Source organism: Cervus elaphus, chromosome 30 (genome assembly GCF_910594005.1).
Source record: "Cervus elaphus chromosome 30, mCerEla1.1, whole genome shotgun sequence".
In the NCBI taxonomy this organism is placed as follows: Eukaryota; Metazoa; Chordata; class Mammalia; order Artiodactyla; family Cervidae; genus Cervus; species Cervus elaphus.
Genome location: NC_057844.1, coordinates 47,997,847 through 48,019,379, shown reverse-complemented (window position 1 = coordinate 48,019,379; position 21,533 = coordinate 47,997,847). Strand labels below are relative to the sequence as shown.

At 36.8% G+C, this 21,533-nt stretch overlaps 1 protein-coding gene across 6 annotated transcripts in view; it reads left to right on the top strand.

Annotated features, from left to right (window-relative positions):
• KLF12 (Kruppel like factor 12) overlaps positions 1-21,533 on the top strand; it is a 511,104-nt gene that overhangs the window by 339,458 nt on the left and 150,113 nt on the right. For all 6 annotated transcript variants that reach the window (XM_043891644.1, XM_043891648.1, XM_043891649.1 and 3 more), the window contains one exon: positions 8,628-9,174. In XM_043891644.1, the coding sequence (XP_043747579.1) occupies positions 8,628-9,174 (547 nt within the window). The remainder of the gene's footprint in view (positions 1-8,627; positions 9,175-21,533) is intronic.

Sequence of the window (21,533 nt, the reverse complement as noted above, 5' to 3'; positions counted from 1 at the left end):
CTAAAAATTCCCTGTGGTTCTCCTTTTCATCCCTTCCATCCTGTCCCCCAAGCCCCTGGCAACCACTGATCTTTTTACTGTCTCTGTAGTTTTGTCTTTTCCAAAATGTCATAGAGTTGGACTCATATAATTTATTTTAACATGTATTTGCATGGTTTTCTGAAGTTCAGTTTAACAGTAATTGCAGGAAAATAGGAGCAAAACTAACTTCTTACACTGCCTTTTTGGACACTTCTTATGGTGGCACTATTTCTTTACCTCATTTGACCAGTTAAATGGGATTTAAGTGGGATTTAATATATTGAGCATAAATATTCTCATCCAACAAATGTGTTTGAGTGTTCACTGTTTATGTGGTCGTACAAAGTAGGATTAATTTACATGTTGCACATCATGTTCATATCCAAACATGTTTGTCAGTCTTTTCATTGCCTAGGAACATATGCTATTAATTTTTTAACAAAATGCACAGATAGAATAGAATTGCTTCTGTCATCTACCACCCTTTAGGAGAAGCCTCCTGAACTCAGGTTTGATCCCAGCTTTACAACACATAAGTCCTAAACTAGAATTTCAGATGTGCAGTCAACTGTTAACATAAATTCTGGTTGCTTTGGGTAAATGATAAGATTCAGGAAGGTTCTGGGAAATAAATAACTCATGGAAAAATATAATAACTAGGAAATAAGGAAACTTTAGGGTAAATTTAAATGTGTGTATTGAATCTTTTAAAAAGGGCCAGCATATTTGCAATTTGAATAGGAAAGCATAAAAACATAAATGTAAAATCACAGAGAGTCCATTATGTTATGCATATGTTCTGAATTTTCTTAGGGAATCAATCATTTCTTAAATTGACACTTGAGAGATTGAGATAAAGTAGTTGAATTAAATATTCATTGAAATATCTTCCCCTTTATCTCAGTCAATACTTTGGAAACCAACTTCCAGATTGTAAATGTAAAAGATTTCTACTTGTTTCCTTTTATTCTCTTGTCCATGCTATTTGAAAAAAATATAATTTGTCTTTCCTTTTTTGAGTATATACTCTGCTTTAATTTCTTTCTCGGTCAGTTTTCTAAAGTCACACTTTCATAGCAGTTGTGTTTAAGAGTTTGCCCTTGAACATGTAGAGTAAAGAAGAAAAATCACTGGGCTTGAAAGCAGTGTGAATGATGATTGTTAGGGCATATGCAAGACAAATCTTGAAAAACAGGCTTTCCTTTTTAGTAAAATAACACAGTAGAGAGGAAAGTGAAGTTCATGCTTTTTCACAAATTGATGTTTGGTGCCTTTCACACTGAGGGCAAAGATGGCCAGAGTTGAGCATGTTGCTTGCTTTAAGCATGGTGCTCATATTTTTAACATTTCATATACTAATAAGGAAAACTAAAATGTATACCTGTTGTGCATTTCATGTAAAAAGAGGAATTCAGCACTTTAATTAAAGTGTATTTGCATTTAAGATAGTGCAGTATAACTTAAAAACTCAATAAACTAGTATATGGAGTCATAGTTTATTCCCTTTTTATGTGAAATGCATAGGAAGCTTCTTTTTTTTTAATTAATTTATTTTTTATTGAAGGATAATTGCTTTACAGAATTTTGCTGTTTTCTGTCAAGCCTCACCATTAATCAGCCATAGGTATACATACACCCCCTGCCTTTTGAACCTCCCTCCCATCTCCCTCCCCACCCCACCCCTTTAGGCTGATGCAGAGCCCCTGTTTGAGTTTCCTGATCCTTACAGCAAAAGCACCTCCCGTGAAAAGTGCATATTCAACTACTCACCAAGTCAGACAGTGAACCATACATAAACTGATTGTCTACTGCGACACAAGAAACAGTTGTTTCTCAGCAGTTTCATCTCATGATGAGACTGTTAAACAATGGCTGACATCCCTAAACAGTTATTTTAATCTATTTATGTATTATTGTCATAATGGATTCAAACTGATTTATGGATTGATAGAGGATATTTATATTGTGCAACTGAGAGATAAAGCCAGTCAATTAAAATGTATTCCATCAACTGTTACATGATCATCCTATAGGCCTAATGAAGCTAAAAAAGAAAAAAAAATTAAACAGTGTCAAATGACTGTCTTCTGTATGTTGATGAATGTGTATTTAAAATCTTATGTGGAATGTAAAAGTGCTTACAATATCTCGACACGTTCAGCTACTTTTATAATATATATTAGGTTGTTTAGCGAACAGAGCATCCCTACAGTGGCTGCATTATGTAGCCCTGCATTAGAATATCTCTTATGCTGAGTTCTGTAAGTCAAGTCACTCTGAGAGTGACAATAATAGATTAGGTTCTGTTTGGAATTTTAGTTCTAAAAAAGGAAGCTCATGATTTCTGTCCCCTAGTCTTAGTATTACTTAAAAGCACTTAATGCCCTTCATTCAGTCTTTACAACAATTTTATGAGTTTGGAATTAGTATTACTCTTGGATAAACTCAGGCCTAGAGCTGTCCGTCATTATCAGTAACCAAGATGAAGACTTGGTTAACGACATGATGGATTTGAAGGTCAGTGAGGGAGACTCCCATTCCAGTACCCTTGCCTGGAAAACCCCACGGATGGAGGAGCCTAGTAGGCTGCAGTCCATGGGGTTACGAAGAGTCAGACACAATTGAACGACTTCACTTTCATTTTTCACTTTCATGCATTGGAGAAGGAAACGGCAACCCACTCCAGTGTTCTTGCCTGGGTAATCCCAGGGATGGGGGAGCCTGGTGGGCTGCCGTCTATGGGGTCGCACAGAGTCGGACATGATTGAAGTGACTTAGCAGCAGCAGCAGCAGAGAATTTTTAATGATAATACCAAGATTGTATAGCTCACAACAGGGCAGGTCATGAATTCAAGTATTTTATGTCCAAATCAAATTATCTTTCTATGATAACCACATAACAGGCTATATAACCATGAAGTCATGAACTATATACTAGGCAAGTCACTCTACAATCTTTTCTAAACACTCCCTTGAAGTGATTTCTCAAAAAGTTATAAAGGTAAACTTAAACATAATCTATTTAAATTCTTGCTAGCTTACTGGTTGGCTGGATGAATAGAGGCATAGAGTGGGGGATGGATAGATAGATGGTTTGACGCATCTTTTTTGTGTATATCCCTGTGTGCGGGCTTCCCTGGTGGCTCAGTTGGAGAAGAATCCGCCTACAAAGCAGGAGACCTCAGTTTGATCCCTGGGTTGGAAAGATCCCCTAGAGAAGGAAATGGCAGTCCACTCCGGTATTCTTGCCTGGGAAATCCCATAGACAGAGAAGGAGGGTGGCAAAGAGTTGGACACGACTGAGCAACTAAATCAGTGTGTGTGTGCATGTGTGTATGTGTATGTGTAATGTCTAATCTTCTCTAGACATAAATCCCTGGTGCCATTAAAGATGAGAGTTAGCTTATAAATCTTGGAGGACATATAGCAGAATATTACCCAAGTGTTCCTCAACCATGACTACACATAGGAGTCTCTGGAGGGGTTTCCAAAGATGAGGTGTTGTCCAGGTATTTTTTTTTCCTTTTTCCTTTTTTTCATTTATTTTTATTAGTTGGAGGCTAATTACTTTACAATATTGTAGTGGGTTTTGTCATACATTGACATGAATCAGCCATGGATTTACATGTATTCCCCATCCGGATCCCCCCTCCCACCTCCCTCTCCACCCCATCCCTCTGGGTCTTCCCAGTGCACCAGGCCCGAGCACTTGTCTCATGCATCCAACCTGGGCTGGTGATCTGTTTCACCATAGATAATATACATGTTTCGATGCTGTTCTCTCAAAACATCCCACCCTCGCCTTCTCCCACAGAGTCCAAAAGTCTGTTCTGTACATCTGTGTCTCTTTTTCTGTTTTGCATATAGGGTTATCATTACCATCTTTCTAAATTCCATATATATGTGTTAGTATGCTGTAATGTTCTTTATCTTTCTGGCTTACTTCACTCTGTATAAGGGGCTCCAGTTTCATCCATCTCATTAGGACTGATTCAAATGAATTCTTTTTAATGGCTGAGTAATATTCCATGGTGTATATGCACCACAGCTTCCTTATCCATTTGTCTGCTGATGGGCATCTAGGTTGCTTCCATGTCCTGGCTATTATAAACAGTGCTGCGATGAACATTGGGGTACACGTGTCTGTTTCAGATCTGGTTTCCTCAGTGTGTATGCCCAGAAGTGGTATTGCAAAATTACCAGGTGATCTAAATATCAATACACGGCAAAAGAACTGACTTGAGGACTGTAATGAGATTCATCTGATGCTAGTGGCTGACTTTGGGAAACACAGCATATGTTTCCCAACTGTGAATACTCACATATAGGAAGTTTTAGATACATTTTTATATTCACTCAACAAAATGCCTAAAGCTGAAGTTAGAATTTAAAACATTTATTTAGGAAAAAGGTGATCTGATTAGAACAGCTCACATGTAATCCTCATCTCGCTGAAAGGAATATGTTTACCGGAATATTGTGCATTGTACTTTATTGAGTGAATTATTTTGAATCAAACTGACTTTCAGACTCTTGAAGAAACAATATGATACAGCAGTATAATCCTATGTATATTATCTTTCAGTTTTCATACCTTCTTATGAAGTAGATTGTTACATTTACCAGACTTGTGGATATTTATGCATTTATTTCTTAAAGAATGAGAGGTGAAAAAATTATTGTGGACCCCCCTCCAAAATATTACTTCATTTTTTGGAAAGTGAAAGTAATTCTCATTCTCCTTGACGTAAAATGCAGGGTGCCCTGTTATCTTCACATCTTTAGAAGGAATTCTGTTTCTGTTGATAATATTGAATATATATTGAATATATTGAATCATATGTGTCTGATCATGTTTTCCCCACCAGGGTCATCAGCAGCAAAAATTCAGCTAGACGTTTCCCCCAAACAGAGATCTTAATGGGCTTTTATTTAAAACAAACAAATAACAAAACAGCAGCAGTGCTTAATGGATGGATGTTGCTGCAAGAATTGTCCATCAGTGTTGTATCTAGAATGGAATAGTTAGAGACCAAGGGCAAAATTTTAGTATGAAATCCTTTCATTGTTCTTTTTTTTTTTACAAAATTTTCTTTTCCTAATTGGGCATAAAACTTTTCTTTGTGATTTCTGTTTTTTTCTCAGTGTCTTTGCCTCTTAGATGCTGTTTCCTGGTCACATAACCATCCATATCTTTTCTCTCTGAAATCTGCGTAGGATTTCTCAAGTCCTTTCATTTCTAACTGCTCTCAGGACTTCTTAGTTGGTTTTTCTCCAGCTTTCTTTCTTTCTCTTGGCTACTCTCCCATGGCCTCCCTACAGTTACATGTTTATGAATTCGTATCTCTTGGTCAATGCATTTCCGGCACTTTCTAAAATCCAAGAAATTTAATTTCTAATAACAATTTCAGGATCAAACCTTTCAGGTCTTTTCTCTTTCCTAAAGGGAGGAGTGCGCATACACTGTTTGGGAAACTTATTTATATAGTATTGCTGGTCTTATGTGTGTGTATGTGCAGCTTGAAGCTGGAATTATGGATGGTTTACTGGCCACATTATCACAGGAGAAGTGATTGGTAAGGGCCATGAGAATATGATATTATGTCAACACTGTAAATAGTTGAATGGTATGATGAGGGTTTTGTCCTCTTTGTACTGATAAAGCATTGCTTTCAGATGTGCTGGCTGTGTTTCATCTGCTACATATGAAATAGGAACCAGTATATGCCTCTGTGATGTTTAAATTCATGCATAATGTGTCTAACGTTCCCAAATTAGATATGTCTGTCATCCGAAGGTTTGGTTGATCCTTCCTGATTTTTTTTCATCATTTTCTATATTGTGGTTTGAGCTTATGTAAAAGCTGTGTAGTTATCAAGGATTTGAACGCACCTAGGGTTCTTAGCGGCTTCCCTGGCGACTCAGATGGTAAAGAATTCACCTGCACTGCAGGAGACCTGGGCTCGATCCCTGGATCAGGACAATCCTCTGGAGGAGGGCATGGCAACCCAGCCCAGTATTCTTGCCTGGAGAATTCCATGGACAGAGGAGCCTGGCGGGCTACAGTCCGTGGGTTCACAAAAGAGTCGGACATGACTGACTGACACACGTAACAATACGGGGCTCTTAGTATTAGATCTTCTTAGCTTTCTGGTGTATGCAACAGAATTACCAGAGGAACATTCTTCTATTTTTAAAAAGCAATAAGGAGTAAATTCTTTTTGTGAGAGATTAAGCTATATTACCTACAAAATATAGACTTGTGTTCATAATATACAGAAGTCTAAGCAGTTTGCAAAGCTCATTGAAGCTTGGTGCCTCAGAAGCCATCTACTTGCACTATAAGCTCCAAATCTACCAACTGTATTGTCATAGTCTGCTAAAGTACTCTTTAATTTACTTTACGAAGAGTTTTCTGCAATGATGAATTATATGTTAGACTTGGGTTTTTAAACCTATGCTGAAACTTTATGTCCAGGTATAGTTATGAAGAGGTTTGTGATGGAAATTAATCACTATCTCCAAAATTAGAATTTTGGAGCTCTCTAATATAGTAAAAGAGAGAAGTTAATCTCAAGACTACATTCGAAAGCAAACCATGTTTGATAGTATGTGCTTAATGATATATTTTACAACTTTAATGACAAACCAATTGGGATATTTTATGAAAGCAGCCTCAACAAAGAATTCTTGTATGGGTATAACACACTAATAAGAAACATTCTACCTTGTTCTGCAAAGACATCAAATGATAATACTGGTACAAATTGAAATCCTCTTCTTGTTAGAAGAATAGGTAATGCTATTAGCTTTTTATAAAAGTCGCTCTATTTATGACATTTATTTTTGTTTTCCTTTGTTTCTTAACATCTGAGAATATTTAAGTTCTTATGTCTCAATTTCAGCACATGAAATCTTGTCATTTAAAATTTTATGCAGTATATATTTTGGATGGTTCATTTTGATATTTTCTAGTTATCTTTTTGCGGGTAAGTAACCATGTTAACTTAGAAGAAAAAAATAAAACATCAACTCATTTTCCTTTTTAGTTGTTCTGGTACTATTGTTTAGCTTATTTCTTTTCTTTTCTCATTGTTGCTAAATAAAATGCCCATGCACTATTGTAGTTTCTGAATGGAGCTATAATTTATATTCTATAAAGAAAGATTTGAAGAAGCATGTTTTGTTCTTTTAAGTGTACGCTCAAGTTTGAGAGCAATAGCGAACCAAATCTTTTATTAAAGAATGAAATGAGCCAATTTAATATAATTTTAGGCATTGTTGTTCTCATACCATAATGAAGCTGAAAAAAAAGAATTTTTGATCTTCATGTAATAGAACAACAATGTCCCTGTTAGCCTGGTCAGATTATATATAACCAAAAATAATCCATTATAGTCTTAACTCTCTGTTAAGGCTAGACAGACACAGACTAGTTTGGAGGCCATTTTAGGCCTTGGAAATAGGCATTTAATAAATATTTCTTGAATTTATGAGTGAATAACTGTACAAGTAAATTATATTTATGCTCAGTAATAACACACTGAGCCCATTAGTTTGGGTGGAATCTCGGATTCTTTATTATTATTGTTTGTTGTTCCTATTATTATTATTAAATTTTGCTCATTAAAATTTGAAAGAAATGAAAACAAACTTGGACAGAATTGTTACCATTGTCTTCAACAACATAAGTGTAGGCAATTTAAAATTTATAGAACAAGTTTTTTCCTAAAGTTATTATTTCCTAAAAATGTCTGTTGTGGAATTTCTGTATATTATTTTGAGAAAATCTTTTTCATTGTTAAGAGCTAAGTTATAATCCAGTTATTAGAAATGATTTGTATTGAATACTTTCGTAATTGAGTGTGGGAAGTTGGAGAATTTTATGCCCTGTTTTAATGCTCAAAACGAGAACAGTATGGTGGATATTTGTCCAAATATGAAAGCTGAAATGTTGTAATGAGTTTCTCCCATGTTGTTGCCAGGTCTCCTATAATAGTATTGAGTAAGGGTTAGAATCATGAAAACATAGAATTTTAGAGCTGGAAAGGATATTTAAGGTTATCTAATCAAAGTTTCCATTAATTTATAACTAATGGAAACTAAAACTCATAAGTGTAGTGATGGGTCAGACCAACAAAATGAATGTTTATAACTTTAGTTGTATATATAATATTTTAAGAAGACAGTATAACTACAACTGAAGACCCCATGCTTAGTCCATGGAGTCACAAAGAGTTGGCCATGACTGGATGACTGAACAACAGCAAAAGAAAATACTTTGTACTCTGAACTTGTCTTTTAGAAGGTTTTATGTAAAATCACTGTTCATTTTTAGGTTCCCGTGGCCTTTTTTCTTCTCCATAGTGCACTTATTTCCCTGGATTTTAACAATTATGTCTGTTGCTCTGCCAACTGTCTTGTTGTACCTTTGTCTCATCTTTAATTATGATGACTGTCACAGATCAGTATCTCAGATACTTGGAGAGTGAATTAATGTTCCACAGCAATAAGAGAAAAATTAATAAACATTCAAGTCATACATGGTACATCTATTAAAGGATGTGATTAATGGAGATAAACATGTTCCATTTTTCTCCCCACAGTCTCCAAACGTCCACAAGTACCCCGATATGGAAGCTGTTCCCCTGTTGCTAAATAATGTGAAAGGGGAACCCCCGGAGGACTCATTATCCGTAGATCACTTCCAGACACAAACTGAGCCAGTGGACTTGTCCATCAACAAAGCCAGGACATCCCCTACAGCCGTTTCATCCTCCCCAGTTTCCATGACAGCGTCCGCCTCCTCACCTTCTTCAACTTCAACCTCCTCATCGTCCTCTAGCCGTCCAGCCTCATCCCCGACTGTTATAACATCAGTATCTTCAGCATCATCTTCGTCGACAGTATTAACTCCAGGGCCCCTTGTTGCCTCTGCCTCTGGTGTGGGAGGCCAGCAGTTTTTGCACATTATCCATCCTGTTCCGCCTTCAAGTCCCATGAATTTACAGTCTAACAAACTGAGTCACGTTCACCGCATCCCCGTGGTGGTCCAGTCGGTGCCTGTTGTCTACACAGCTGTGCGGTCACCTGGCAATGTGAACAACACTATCGTAGTACCACTTTTGGAGGATGGGAGAAGCCATGGCAAAGGTAAGAGACACAAGCGAGCCTTGCTTTATTTTACCACTAGCAGTAACTTACGCAAGGAAGTTACAACTGGGAAGTTCTGTGCACAGTGACACAGAGGAACAACTGGTCCGCTCCTGTGAGTAGAGCATGGTTTAGTAGAAACTAACCTCATATTCATATAGGTTATGTCTCAGAATTACTCAGTCCAAATTTTTATGTATCAAGTCATATGATGTCAGAATTCACATATGTAAATTTGCAAAATAATGTTTACCTTCATAGGAAGGACAGTCTATAGTCAGCATCACTGCTTGTGAGTTGTGAATCCCTCCTAGAGATTAACAATTATGAAAATTTTAAAAAGTATATCAAGATGTTTCTTCCTTCTGTTGTTCAGACCAGAACTTATTTGTCTGGCAATAATATAAAATGACATGAAGTTCTAATGCTTGGTATCTGTTCATTCACTTTTGAGTAATTTGTAAATTAAGTTGCCATTAAAATAACTCTAAAGTTAGGTGTTCGGCTAGAAATGCATCATATGGTTAGAGTTCTTATCTTCATATAAGTCTAAGTTATTATTTTAAATAACAGGAAGCTTCTGTGATAGAAATAATTCAAAATGCAGTATTAATATTTCCTTCTGGAGATTAGAAGCAGAAAGATACTTTGTTACATGAATTTATGTAATAACATCAAATTAATTATATATGATAGCTGCTCATGAAGTTATTTTTCTTCTTCTAAGTTCTTTTTTTTTCTATTTTTAAGTCAAAGGAATTGTAATAACATAATGTTGTTGATATTTCCCTTTCTGTAAATCTAAAAAAATAGCCACCTTTCTATAGAAATGTAAAATGCCTATAATCATCAACTCATATGCATTTGTTTCATCTTCAGAGTCTAGAAATAATGATGGATTAAGACTTAGGTTGTAGTACATTTTGCTTTGAATACCATATTACTGCCAAGGCCATAATTAAAATATGATGGATGAACACATAAAACATTGCCTTTGTGTAAAATGCTAGTAAAGATAGTTGTTTTGGTTCTTGTAAAAGGTAGGATTCAGTGCATAGGAATAATATTTGATCATGAACTTGGAGAATTTTTGCAAACATACAAAATTGTGCATTCATCTTTTGCAAGTTACTATTTTATCTCCAGTAAGTTTCTTCATAGCACATGACAGATTGCACCTTTTTAATTTTACCAAGTGCAAAATCTCATGGTTTACAACAGTCAGAGGTTTAGACTGCAAACTTGAGATCCAGATACTATGCTTACCTGACAACCATTTTGTATTTTTGGTGCTATTATGACAATAGCCAGGAACTAGTCTCACCACTATCTTTGTGAACTAGGAAACAAAGAGGAAGAAGGGAATCTCTACATAGATTTTATTTGAGTCAAACCTTCTTTCAGTTCAGTTCAGTCACTTAGTCGTGTCTGACTTTTTGCAACCCCATGAACTGCAGCACACCAGGCCTCCCTGTCCATCACCAACTCCCAGAGTTCACCCAGACCCATGTCCATTGAGTTGGTGATGCCTTGCTTCGTTCCGTACTCTAAGGCCAAATTTGCCTGTTACTCCAGGTGTTTCCTGACTTCCAACTTTTGCATTCCAGTCCGCTATAATGAAAAAGACATCTTTTTTGGGTGTTAGTTCTAGAAGGTCTTGTAGGTCTTCATAGAACTGCTCAACTTCAGCTTCTTTAGTGTTACTTGTCAGGGCATAAACTTGGATTACTGTGACATTGAATGGTTTGACTTGGAAATGAACAGACATCATTCTGTTGTTTTTGCGATTGCATCCAAGTACTGCATTTCAGACTCTTTTGTTGACTATGATGTCTACCGCATTTCTTCTAAAGGATTCCTGCCCACAGTAGTATATAAAACCTTCTTTGATATTACTATTATTTCTAATCCAAATGAGCTAATCAATTTGAATAACAGTAACATAATTAAAGATCACATTAGGTATTTATTTATAATTTACAGATATGCTTTAAATATTTTAAGAATTAGCAATTAGAAAAAATATAACCTTGTATATTACATTATTTTATATATGTGTCTACCATAGAATCCAATCTTTGTGCAATATCACTTATGAAAGCTATTGCTTTTATTGTGGAGATGATTGATAAGGATTTTAACACTGTTCATGACCTTTTTTTAAAAAACAATTTTGGTGCATTCATGATGGAAACAGATATCTCCTTTACTTGCCATTATCATTTTATGAGAGAGATTACTTTTATTTAAAGTTTACTGCCAAAATTTAATTTTCTGAAAAATTTATCTTTGTAGAAGAAGTGTATTAAGACTCATGCTATAGTTTGTCCTCCACATGAATACTTTTGTTAGTTCCATACAGTGTTTGTATTCAGCAGTTTTCTCATGTCAGGAATAAACATATAATCATCAACACACTAAATATGATATGGACATTAATAGCATGAAATTTGGGATCAAGGATGCATGAGTTTAGAATCCTAGTTCCCTCACTAGGAGTTTAGTTTAGAATCCTAGTTCCCTCACTTCCAGCTTTGGACTGGGCAAAGTTATTTAACCTCACTAATCTTCATTTTCTTCAGTATAAAATGCAAATAAAACATGATATATCTTTGAAGATAATTGGAAATATAAAGAGTTTATGTGTACATGTCTAGCACTGATAATAATTTATCATTATTATATCCCCCCAAATACCTGAAACAATAATGTTCAGAAATTTTTTCTCTGTATTGTACAAATAGAAAGATGGAAGAAAAAAGACTTACTGAATTTAAAAGTGATAAACTGCTCTCAAGAAGTGCTACTCAAAGTTGTTACAACAAATTGTAAGGGATGAGGGTTTAGGATGATAAATCATCTGGAAAATCCCATACTTTTTATGTTTATTAATTTATATTAAGTTTTTATAATCCCCATATTCTACAAATATTGCTATAGCATTTTATAAGTTTTTTTATTGTTTGATTAATTAGATGATAATAAAAGTATAGTGGAGGAGGCATGCCTACCTCACAGAAGGAATAAAGGAAAGGGCATTTCAGTAATTCCTCACATCTTTTCTGCTGCAAATATGCACTTGGGCACTGGGCCAGCAATGAAATGGCTGAGTGATAAAAGGAGGTCTATTTCTATTCTTACATAGGACTTATATTTCTGGTATGGATGAGCAAAAGAAAATATAATAGGGGAGTTGGATTTTCAAATGCTAATAATAAAAACTAACACACATAAATGTGGGTGATTGTACTGGTTAATTAGTTTTAAAGTTGGTAAAACATATCTGGTCTATAGTAAAGAAATAGATTACCTTATGTCACATTACGCAAGGGGCTAAGAATGTATACGTCTGTATCTGAAATGAATTGAGTCGTTTGTCCATTCAAGTATTGATTGAACATCTCTCATGGATTAGGCATTTTATTGGCACCAGAGATAGTGTTGAGCAAAACATGCTGTTTTTATCTAAGTACTTACAGTCTACTAGGAAATCTTGCCATCAAACAAAAAAATTGTACAGTTAACTGATAGCTGTGGACAGAGTTATAACGTAGACTAGCCATGGATGTGCCTATGGGGGAGAGGTTAGTTCTAACCGTAGATGGAGAAAGCTGTGTTTGACTGAAGTGTTTTCACGTAGAGTGTCATATGTGGTTGGAAAAAATGTTTTTGTTGTGATGCTCAGAAGGGGATGTTTGGGGTTTTGGAGTTGTGGTAGGATGGAACTTTGCATGGGTATGTTTGGCTAATAACAGAAGAGTATGAAAAAGTATTCTAATGAGGAGAGAACTCCAGCCCATTCAGGTATTTACAGAATACGGTCTAAAGGAATGGCAAGTCGGTAGCTAACCCAGGGCACCAGCAGAACTCAGCTGGGTCTTGATAAGATGTAATATGAAGAAAATGGCATGATGTTCTGGAAGATGCAGTTAATACAGTGTAGACTAGAGCCACGAGAGGAATGCTGTCAGAGAAGGTCTCCCGAGGGACACATTTTTCTGCTTGACACCAAAAGACAGAGTAGCATTGAGCCCCCCGAAGTGACAGTGCTGAGAGCTAGAAGACTCTCCACGGGACCTGAGACGTGTTGTTTATAAGCAAGACCCTAAAGGGGTTATTTGACCTTGTAACAGAATTTAAGTTGAGCCTGGGAAAGTTTTTGGTATTTCTCAGGAGATTTTCATTAGTTTTCACAGATAATTAGCAGCAGGAAGCATAGAAGGTCAAAAGAAAAAATCACAAGCAAAATTGTTCTTGGTTTATTGCTTCAATAGGCATGTTTAGGATTCTCCTTTCTTTCCTTTTGATCCACTATTAAGATAAAAGAAAGGGTATTTAAGAGAATACAAGTGAAGAGAGCATTGCAGAAAGGAGTTGTCAGATTATCAAAAGCTTCTAAGAGGCCAAATAAAATAAGGACTGAGCATGGAGCATTTGGGGAAGGATGGGTTCATTGGCAACACCATGTCAGTGGGGGGCTGGGGACAAGGGACAGACCGAAGTGAGTTCATGTTCTGATGGGAGGTGAGGCAGGGTAGACCAGAAGTCTAGATGGCTCTTTGGCCAAGTTTTGCTAAAAGAGTTTTGGAGAAATGGCATGATAGCTGGAGAGGAATTTATGCTCTCAAGGGAGCAATTTAAAAGAGTCAGAAAGTATAGCATATTTGTATTCTGTCAGGAATAATCCAGTAGATAGTTGAAAATGGGTAATTCTAGAGAAGGAAGAATTACAGAAGCAAAAGTTGTTCATTACACATTAGTTGCTTATATTATTTTGTGGAAGTAACCTGCATCTTGCAGTAATTAACCTGAATTCTGAAGTCAATTTATTAGATTGACACAGGTTTTGGGAAAAGATGCATAATGGTGAAGGAAAGGAAATGCAGAAAACAGCAGATAATGGTCTAAGATTGACAATGAAAAGCAAACAGATTAAAGGTTCAGTAAAATGTAGGTTCCACTGAGAATTGTAAAAATGATACCAGCATTAATATGAATATAAGATCAAACATTTCTCATTCATCACATACTGGAACATACAGAATAATTAAAAAAAGATAAGCCCCAAGCAATTTGTAATTGTTGTTTAAAGACATTTTTATAATTGAATATTTATAGATGTGTACATTTTAGAAATGCAAAATACTTAAAGGACAAGGCCGTAACCAACTGAAGAGCTAAAAAAGAAAATGGATTTATTCTCTCCCTCCTATTCCTGAGCTGGCCCTTTCCCCATGTAGTGAGAGGAACATAATATCACCTTGATGTCAAGGAATGAGGCTTGAACAAAGGTGTAATTGATGTTGGCTTTGGAAAAGCCAGCTGAGGAACACTGTTTTCTAGTTTTCTTCCCTGGCTGCTATCCTGTCCTTCATTGCTTTATGTAGACCTTTTGGTTTGTCTTCTCCTCCATTCGCCATGTCGTCTTCTTCTTAGCCACCCAGACTCACCAGATGTCCCCATGACTATAAAAATGGAAAACTGCCTGGTAGAAACAACTCAGCCTGTTTCCCATGCAGCCACATTCTCTCTCTTGAAAACACAATCCCAAGAACCCAGCCTATCAGAATTTTTACAGAATGTGTTTATTGCATCAGACTTTTATTACAATAGTGTCATACTTGACTAATAACTTATCATTGGTCATAAGTGCATTATTCCTGACTTCAGACATTTATAGGATAAGAGCTTTGAGTTTAAAGTACTTTTCCCCAAAATATCTGACTAGAGCCTGTTGTAACTGCTGTGAAGAAACCAACAGCCCCATATGGGCATGCCATTTCTTTGATCATCTCCATTAATTTAAAAAAAAAATGTTATTTTTCTATTTTTAGGTGAAATGGCAAATCCTTCAAAACCATACCTATTCCCATAGCACTGGTTCAGGAATTTCAGAGGGCTGGGGCTGTGGGCACATCTGAAATAGTCACACCCCATTTCTTCCTACAGGCTGTTGTTGCTTTTCTCATCAGCCCACAGGAAGAAGCCACAGTGTATTTTTAGTCCTGGGCCATTTATACTTGTGAAAGGAAATCTGGCCATCCTAGCAATTGCTGCAGCGCTGGTTGGAGGTTATGACTGTAACTCCCGACCATTGAATGCAGCCGGCGTTTTACTCCCATGAAACTCCCCATTTCAGATCTCTTTGTTTCACCAGTGTTCTTCTGCTCTTGACTCTCCCACTTGATGTTCAAGATGTCTTATTTTAGGTCCAGGTTCCTTTTGTCACAGACTCGCTTCTCCTGGCTGCCTTACACATGACTGTCCTCTTTTAGGTCACCGTTCAATGGAATCCCAGTGTCATCTGTCCGTATAACCAGAATAGTCCTGGGCAGCTGACGTACACTCATGCATATGGTTGTCTTGGCTCCTTGACTGAACTACCCCAGCTTCCTTTGGTAAATGTGTTCTTCTTCTTATGTTTGATTATGATAACTACTAGATATAGGCTCCTGTTTTCTATCTGATTTTGATTGACAAACCTTCTAATTACTTAATCTTTTACTGTTAATTTTCAGCGTTGCTTATTGGGAAGCAGGACTGGATGGTTGCTCACTTTGGCTTATTTTTCTTAATTTTAGACTTTGAAAGGATGTGAGTGTTTCACTACTGTCGTTATAAAACGGACAGTAACTTGTTAAATAGTGAGAAAAGCAGCTAATAGTTATGAAAAACTGAATTTTAAATTAGAGGACAGAATATTTTATACAGATACATTGGTCATTTGTTTTTAACCTGATTTTAACAAGGAGTAGAAACCTATCTGTATTTTTTTTCACTTCTGGGCACACATAGGAAGTTGAATGGATTCCATCCACAAAAATGATTTCTTATGCTCTTGTTTATCTGAAATATCTTTAGTTTACTGACTTCTCTGTTTCATCTGGCATAGATTGTTAGTTGCTCAGTCATGTCCGACTCTCTGTGACCCCATGGACTGTAGCCCACCAGACTCCTCTATGGGATTTTTCCGGCAAGAATACTGGAGTGGGTTGCCATCCCCCTCTCCAGGGGATCTTCCCGACCCAGGGATTGAACCTGGGTCTCCTGCACTGCAGGCAGATTCTTTTACTGTCTGAGCCACCAGGGCATAGATTGGGTATGGTCTAAAATTTGACAATTGGCTGAAGAGACTTGACAGAAATTATATGTATTGTTCTAAGAAATTATTAGCAGAAAAGAAAAAACTCTGTGTAAGGTCCTTGTAAACTGTAAAATGTCAAGGTGTGAGTTTGCCTTTTCCCACACACATTTAAATAGTAAATAGAAGTACAAACTGGAAAAGAAGAGGAAAAAATATGATCAGCAGAGGGGAGAGGTGATACTCCATTCAGAGATAGATACTGTGTAAGGAAAGCAAGATATAGACAGGAGAAAATCCGTTCAAAAGATAAAGTAGCTAAAGCAAGGGGCTACCAGAGTGGGCTTTGTGTTTGTTCTATTATAATTTGTTAGGTCAGCTTCCTTCTAAGACAAAATGGTCTAATTTACATTTAAGTAGATAGATGCCTAAATGTGATGTGTTACTAGTATTTAAGTCTAAGAAAGTCTCTATATTCATTTTTTACCACACCTTAAATATTTTCTCCGATTATATTTAACACATTGCACATTAACATGTTGAATCTGGAAATAAATCCTTCCTTTCCTCTGTAGTTTCATTTTGAAGAACAAATTTTTTCTCTCCTGAAGTAATGTTCTACCTAAATGTAAAGCTTCTAATTTCAAATAGTACAGGTGCTGTTATGGTACAAGGAAATTCTTATTTTACATATTAGATTGCAGATATTTATAGGATTGTTTCGATGATGTTTGGATATATATACTCATTGCAAGAACCATTTGAATATTGGACGGATATAGCTATATGTATATAGATAACTACAGAGCTGTATCGGTATCTTTATATATCTAGATATAGCTATATAGATATAGATACTTTTTTGCAATTGGACATTTTACCCAGTGACTCTCAAGACCTGGAAGGAACAAATGAAAGAAGAAAGAATGTAAGATCCAAAAGGGAAACTTGGTCTTAGAATCATTGCCAGCACTGTTTTAAATTGGCTTTTTAATTATTTACAACTCTCTGGCTGTGGTTTCTGTTTCCAATTTTTTTTACTCCATCAGCAGTAATTCTTTTTCTACTCCAAGCTCTGTTACTATTTTCTCAGCCCCTTCTCTCTGCCTGTTTTCCATTGTTAATGGAGAGTTAGATTAACTGGTGTTCTTCCACTTTGGGTTCTTTAGAAAAGAACAGATTGATATTTGTCTATCTAATAAATAAAAGAAGAGCTACCAATTTCCAGAGTGGTAATCACATACTCGATCTTCCCTCCAGCCCCCTTTATGTGGGGGAAATGCAACTTTGACCATTGGCCAATTGTATATGTGTTTTCACAATCAGGCGGCTTCACCTTCATTTTTCTTCTGTAATTAACTTTTTCAACAAATGTTTTATGGACCAATTATATGGCCAGGAATTTCAGTGTGGTGATTTTTAAAACAACTTCTCTTAAAAGTCAGCTGTAGTTTGCAACACACTAAAATAATATTATTCATACTGTGAGTCATTTTCCTTTTGGTGAATCTTGGTATCAGTATACTAGCTCATCATCAACATTTTAAAAGAATTAAATAGGATAGATTTGATTAAGAAATATGAGAGTATCACCCACAGAAGTGTTATATCATGTAACTTTTGTTTAGTACCCGACTTACTTGCCTCAAATGCAGTACTGTGTGTGTCTGTATAGTATCTGTGTACTGAGTCATATTGAAATATGTATTTCTTCCTATAGTTTCTATTTAGAAAGTTTGAGTGAGACTACATGGAGTTCTTCTCCATCTCCTGCTCAAATACCCATCTTGATTCCAGTTTGTTTTCTCTGCATTCTCACTCTTCCAGTTCCCTTCCCTTTTTATCTTTTTTTTTTCTCCTAGATACATTTCTCTCTCTCCCTCCATGTTTCACTATTCTACCTTTTCTTGAATCTTGATTCTTCTTTATCTCCTATATCTAATCAAATCACGTATCTCATAAGTGCTGTATTTATTATGGAACTAAGAAACCTATATTGAAAATGATAGCCTTTGTATTGCAATCTAGTGGTGGAATTTTAAAATAATGTGAACTGAAAGAGTTGTTGGAAGAACTCTTATGTAGTCTACTAATTTATTCTGTCATTGCTGTCAGATTTAATGAACTAGTTGAGGGCTGTCGGGGAGTGCAGTGAATATGCCCTTTTAAAGTAAAACTTGGACATGAATTTGAAACCTAGCTTATCTACTTTAAGAAGCATCACTTCTACCCTCTTGTCCTACTTTCCATTCTGTACATATGTATGTGACTTCTGTTTAGTAGAAATAAAATGCTACTTTCTACATATCTATGATTAGTTTCTTTGTAACTATGGGTAATGTTTGTTGAGTTCATGGAAGCAGGTATATGACAACTTGTGAACTATTAAGTTTTATTCACTGTCACAGAGAAAAAATAAAAAGTGAGACAGCAGGACTATAGGAAGACAGAAAATAGGAGAATTTGGTAAAACTGCTAAGTGGGAGTAGCCCTTAGAGAATTCATCAGAGAACTGCCTTATTGATAGCTAGGGACTTAGGAAAAGCTCAATAGCAACAGAAGAATTGCAAGATATTCCCATGGTGTATGGGCTTCTCACTTTCTCAGTGAGAGAAAGACCTAGTGAGACTTGGGTGACCTATGATAAGAATAAACTTCTCTGTTGACAAAAACTGTAGTTGCTCCTATAATGTGACACGTACATGTGTGCTGCGTCACTTCAGTCGTGTCTGACTCTTTGTGATGCCGTGGACTGTAGCCCACTAGGCTTCTCTGTCCATGGGATTTTCCAGGCAAGAACTGGAGTGGGTTGCCATGCTCTCCTCCAGGGGATCTTCCCAAATGAGGGATCAAACCCGTGGCTCCTGCCTGGCAGGCGGATTCTTTACTGCTAAGCCACCAGGGAAGCATAATGTGGCATGTATTATTATAAATACTTTCTCATAGAATAAAATAGGCTGGCATCTCCGCAGATCCACCTGGCCTCATTAGCTATGATTTCCTCAACACATTGCATTGGGCCTGACACTAGTACATGTTCAGTAAATACTTACTGATTGAAAAGGTGAATGAACTAATGAATTCATCCATGTAGGCACAGTGTTCTATATGAGATGCTCCATTAGAAGGCTGTGGCCAGGGCTGGCCTCTAGTCCTAAACCCTACCCATAAAAGCAACCTCCCCTTGTGTGGTGAAGTAGAGAAAGCAACAATATGCGTTCCTCACATCCCCAGAGCCTGACTTCTACCACCCACCCCTCCCACCCCTCCCCACCAGGCTGTTGCCTTTCCACTAAATACGTGTCACGTCTCAGCCATCTTTTCTACCTCTCTGTGATGACAATTCTCCCTCTAGCCATGTTGCTTCCTTTTCCTGGATGGCCATTTCTTTCTCCATCATAAGACCTGGTTGAGATGCCTTCTTTTCTAGAAAGGCACATACCAAATTGTAATACAATTTATGTCATATATATACATACATAGATATACATGCATGTGCATACTTCAGTTGCTTCAGTTGCGTCCAACTTTTCGCAACCCCCTATGGACTGTAGCCCGTCAGGCTCCTCTGTCCATGGGATTCTCCAGGCAGCAATATTGGAGTGGGTTGCCATGCCCTTCTCCAGGGGATCTGCCCAACCCAGGGATCGAACCTGAGTCTCCCAACTCCTCTGCGTCTCCTGCAGTGGCTGTCGGGTTCCTTACCACTAGCACCACCTGGGAAGCCCATAGATACACATATATATACAAAATATATTCTCTTTACTCAATATATTTGGCTCAAGTATGTTATATATATAATATAAAATTTATCTATATCATAGCCTTACACCTGATCCAGTGTCTGGCACACAGTGAACAATAAATGTTTGCAGAATGAATGAGTATCTTTCCCAGAGCTGTTCTTCTCTTATGTCAGTGGGCCATCTGTAATTCCCTGGTGCTTCTGAGTATATTGTTTCTGCTATTTCCCAAGTTTTTGTTTTTTTTTTCCACTGTACTTAATACTGAAGAATAATATTTGGTGGTACATTACAGATGCTTGATGTGATTTAGATTTGAATAGTTTCTGGAGTTGAACTCCCAGTGGGTGAGAAATATTCTTATGGCTTCTGAACAGTCTTAATGAAAAGATACCGTTGCATGAGAGTTACTGCCAGTTCTTATTATTCTTTTATGCCCAGGTAAAATATTTTACCTGTGAAACTAGGAGAAATAACGGCTTTGATTGGATCTGGGCAATTAATAGAGTCTGTGAGGTTTCTTATATAATAGTAATGCCGATTTCACTTCCCAGTCAGGGTGAAACAAATTATACCTCCTGTCCCACTGCAGTTGACTGTGTCAGCATCACAGTACCATAAAATCTCAATAAAATCTGAAAACTGTGGAGTATGGATAATCCCACTATAAATTCTAATAAAAATTACCCCTCTAGACTCTATATTCTCTCCATTAAGTTCATAGACACTGTCTCTTTGTACATAAAGTTTTATGAAATAAATCGACCAGTTCGCCTGTCCTTACCAGATAGCAAGCTGTTTTGATTTAAAAGCTGATAAGAGTACAATCAGTTTTTGGTGTTTGCAGTGCATTTTAAAAACATAAATTTCACTTAACAAACCTTAAGTAGAAGGAAAAATGCTGCTTTTATTTGCACTATGCCGCAAAGGTCTCTTTGTGAGAAAGAATAAATGACATTTTTACTGTGGTGGGCCCATTTGTTGCAGCCATAAAACAAAGATTTCGTTTCCTTCCGCCAATCTCTAATCTTAAAGGTATATTAAGCAAACCCACACACAAATCTAAAACAGCTCTGCTGAATTGCTTCAAATCTGCGTTTAGGAGTTGTCAGTTTCATGATTTCATTTTTGTCTCATCTGTGCTAAAGCCCAGGGCTCCCTAATCATCTCTGGTGTGACCTTTGTCACCTGACCTTTGTCAGGCATGGATGTTTTCAATTAGTCCTCTGTAAATACAGAGCCCATTAAAACAGGAAACCTTCTAGAGACCTAGGGTGGAACCCCCCAAAGAACATGAATTTGAGCCTGGAGGAAGTCATATGTTACAATGAAAGTAGAGTATGTAGCATTTGAGGTGCATTTGAGTATGTTTCTTATGTTAAGAAACATAAGGCTTTGCTTCTCGGAGGAGGCAGACATATTCCAGATAAGGAAAAGGGTGAACAATGGTGGAGCTTTACTGAATCATAGGCTGGGAGATGCAGGCACACACAAACAGCATAGGATGTAAAACATGCATTGCATACATGATATAT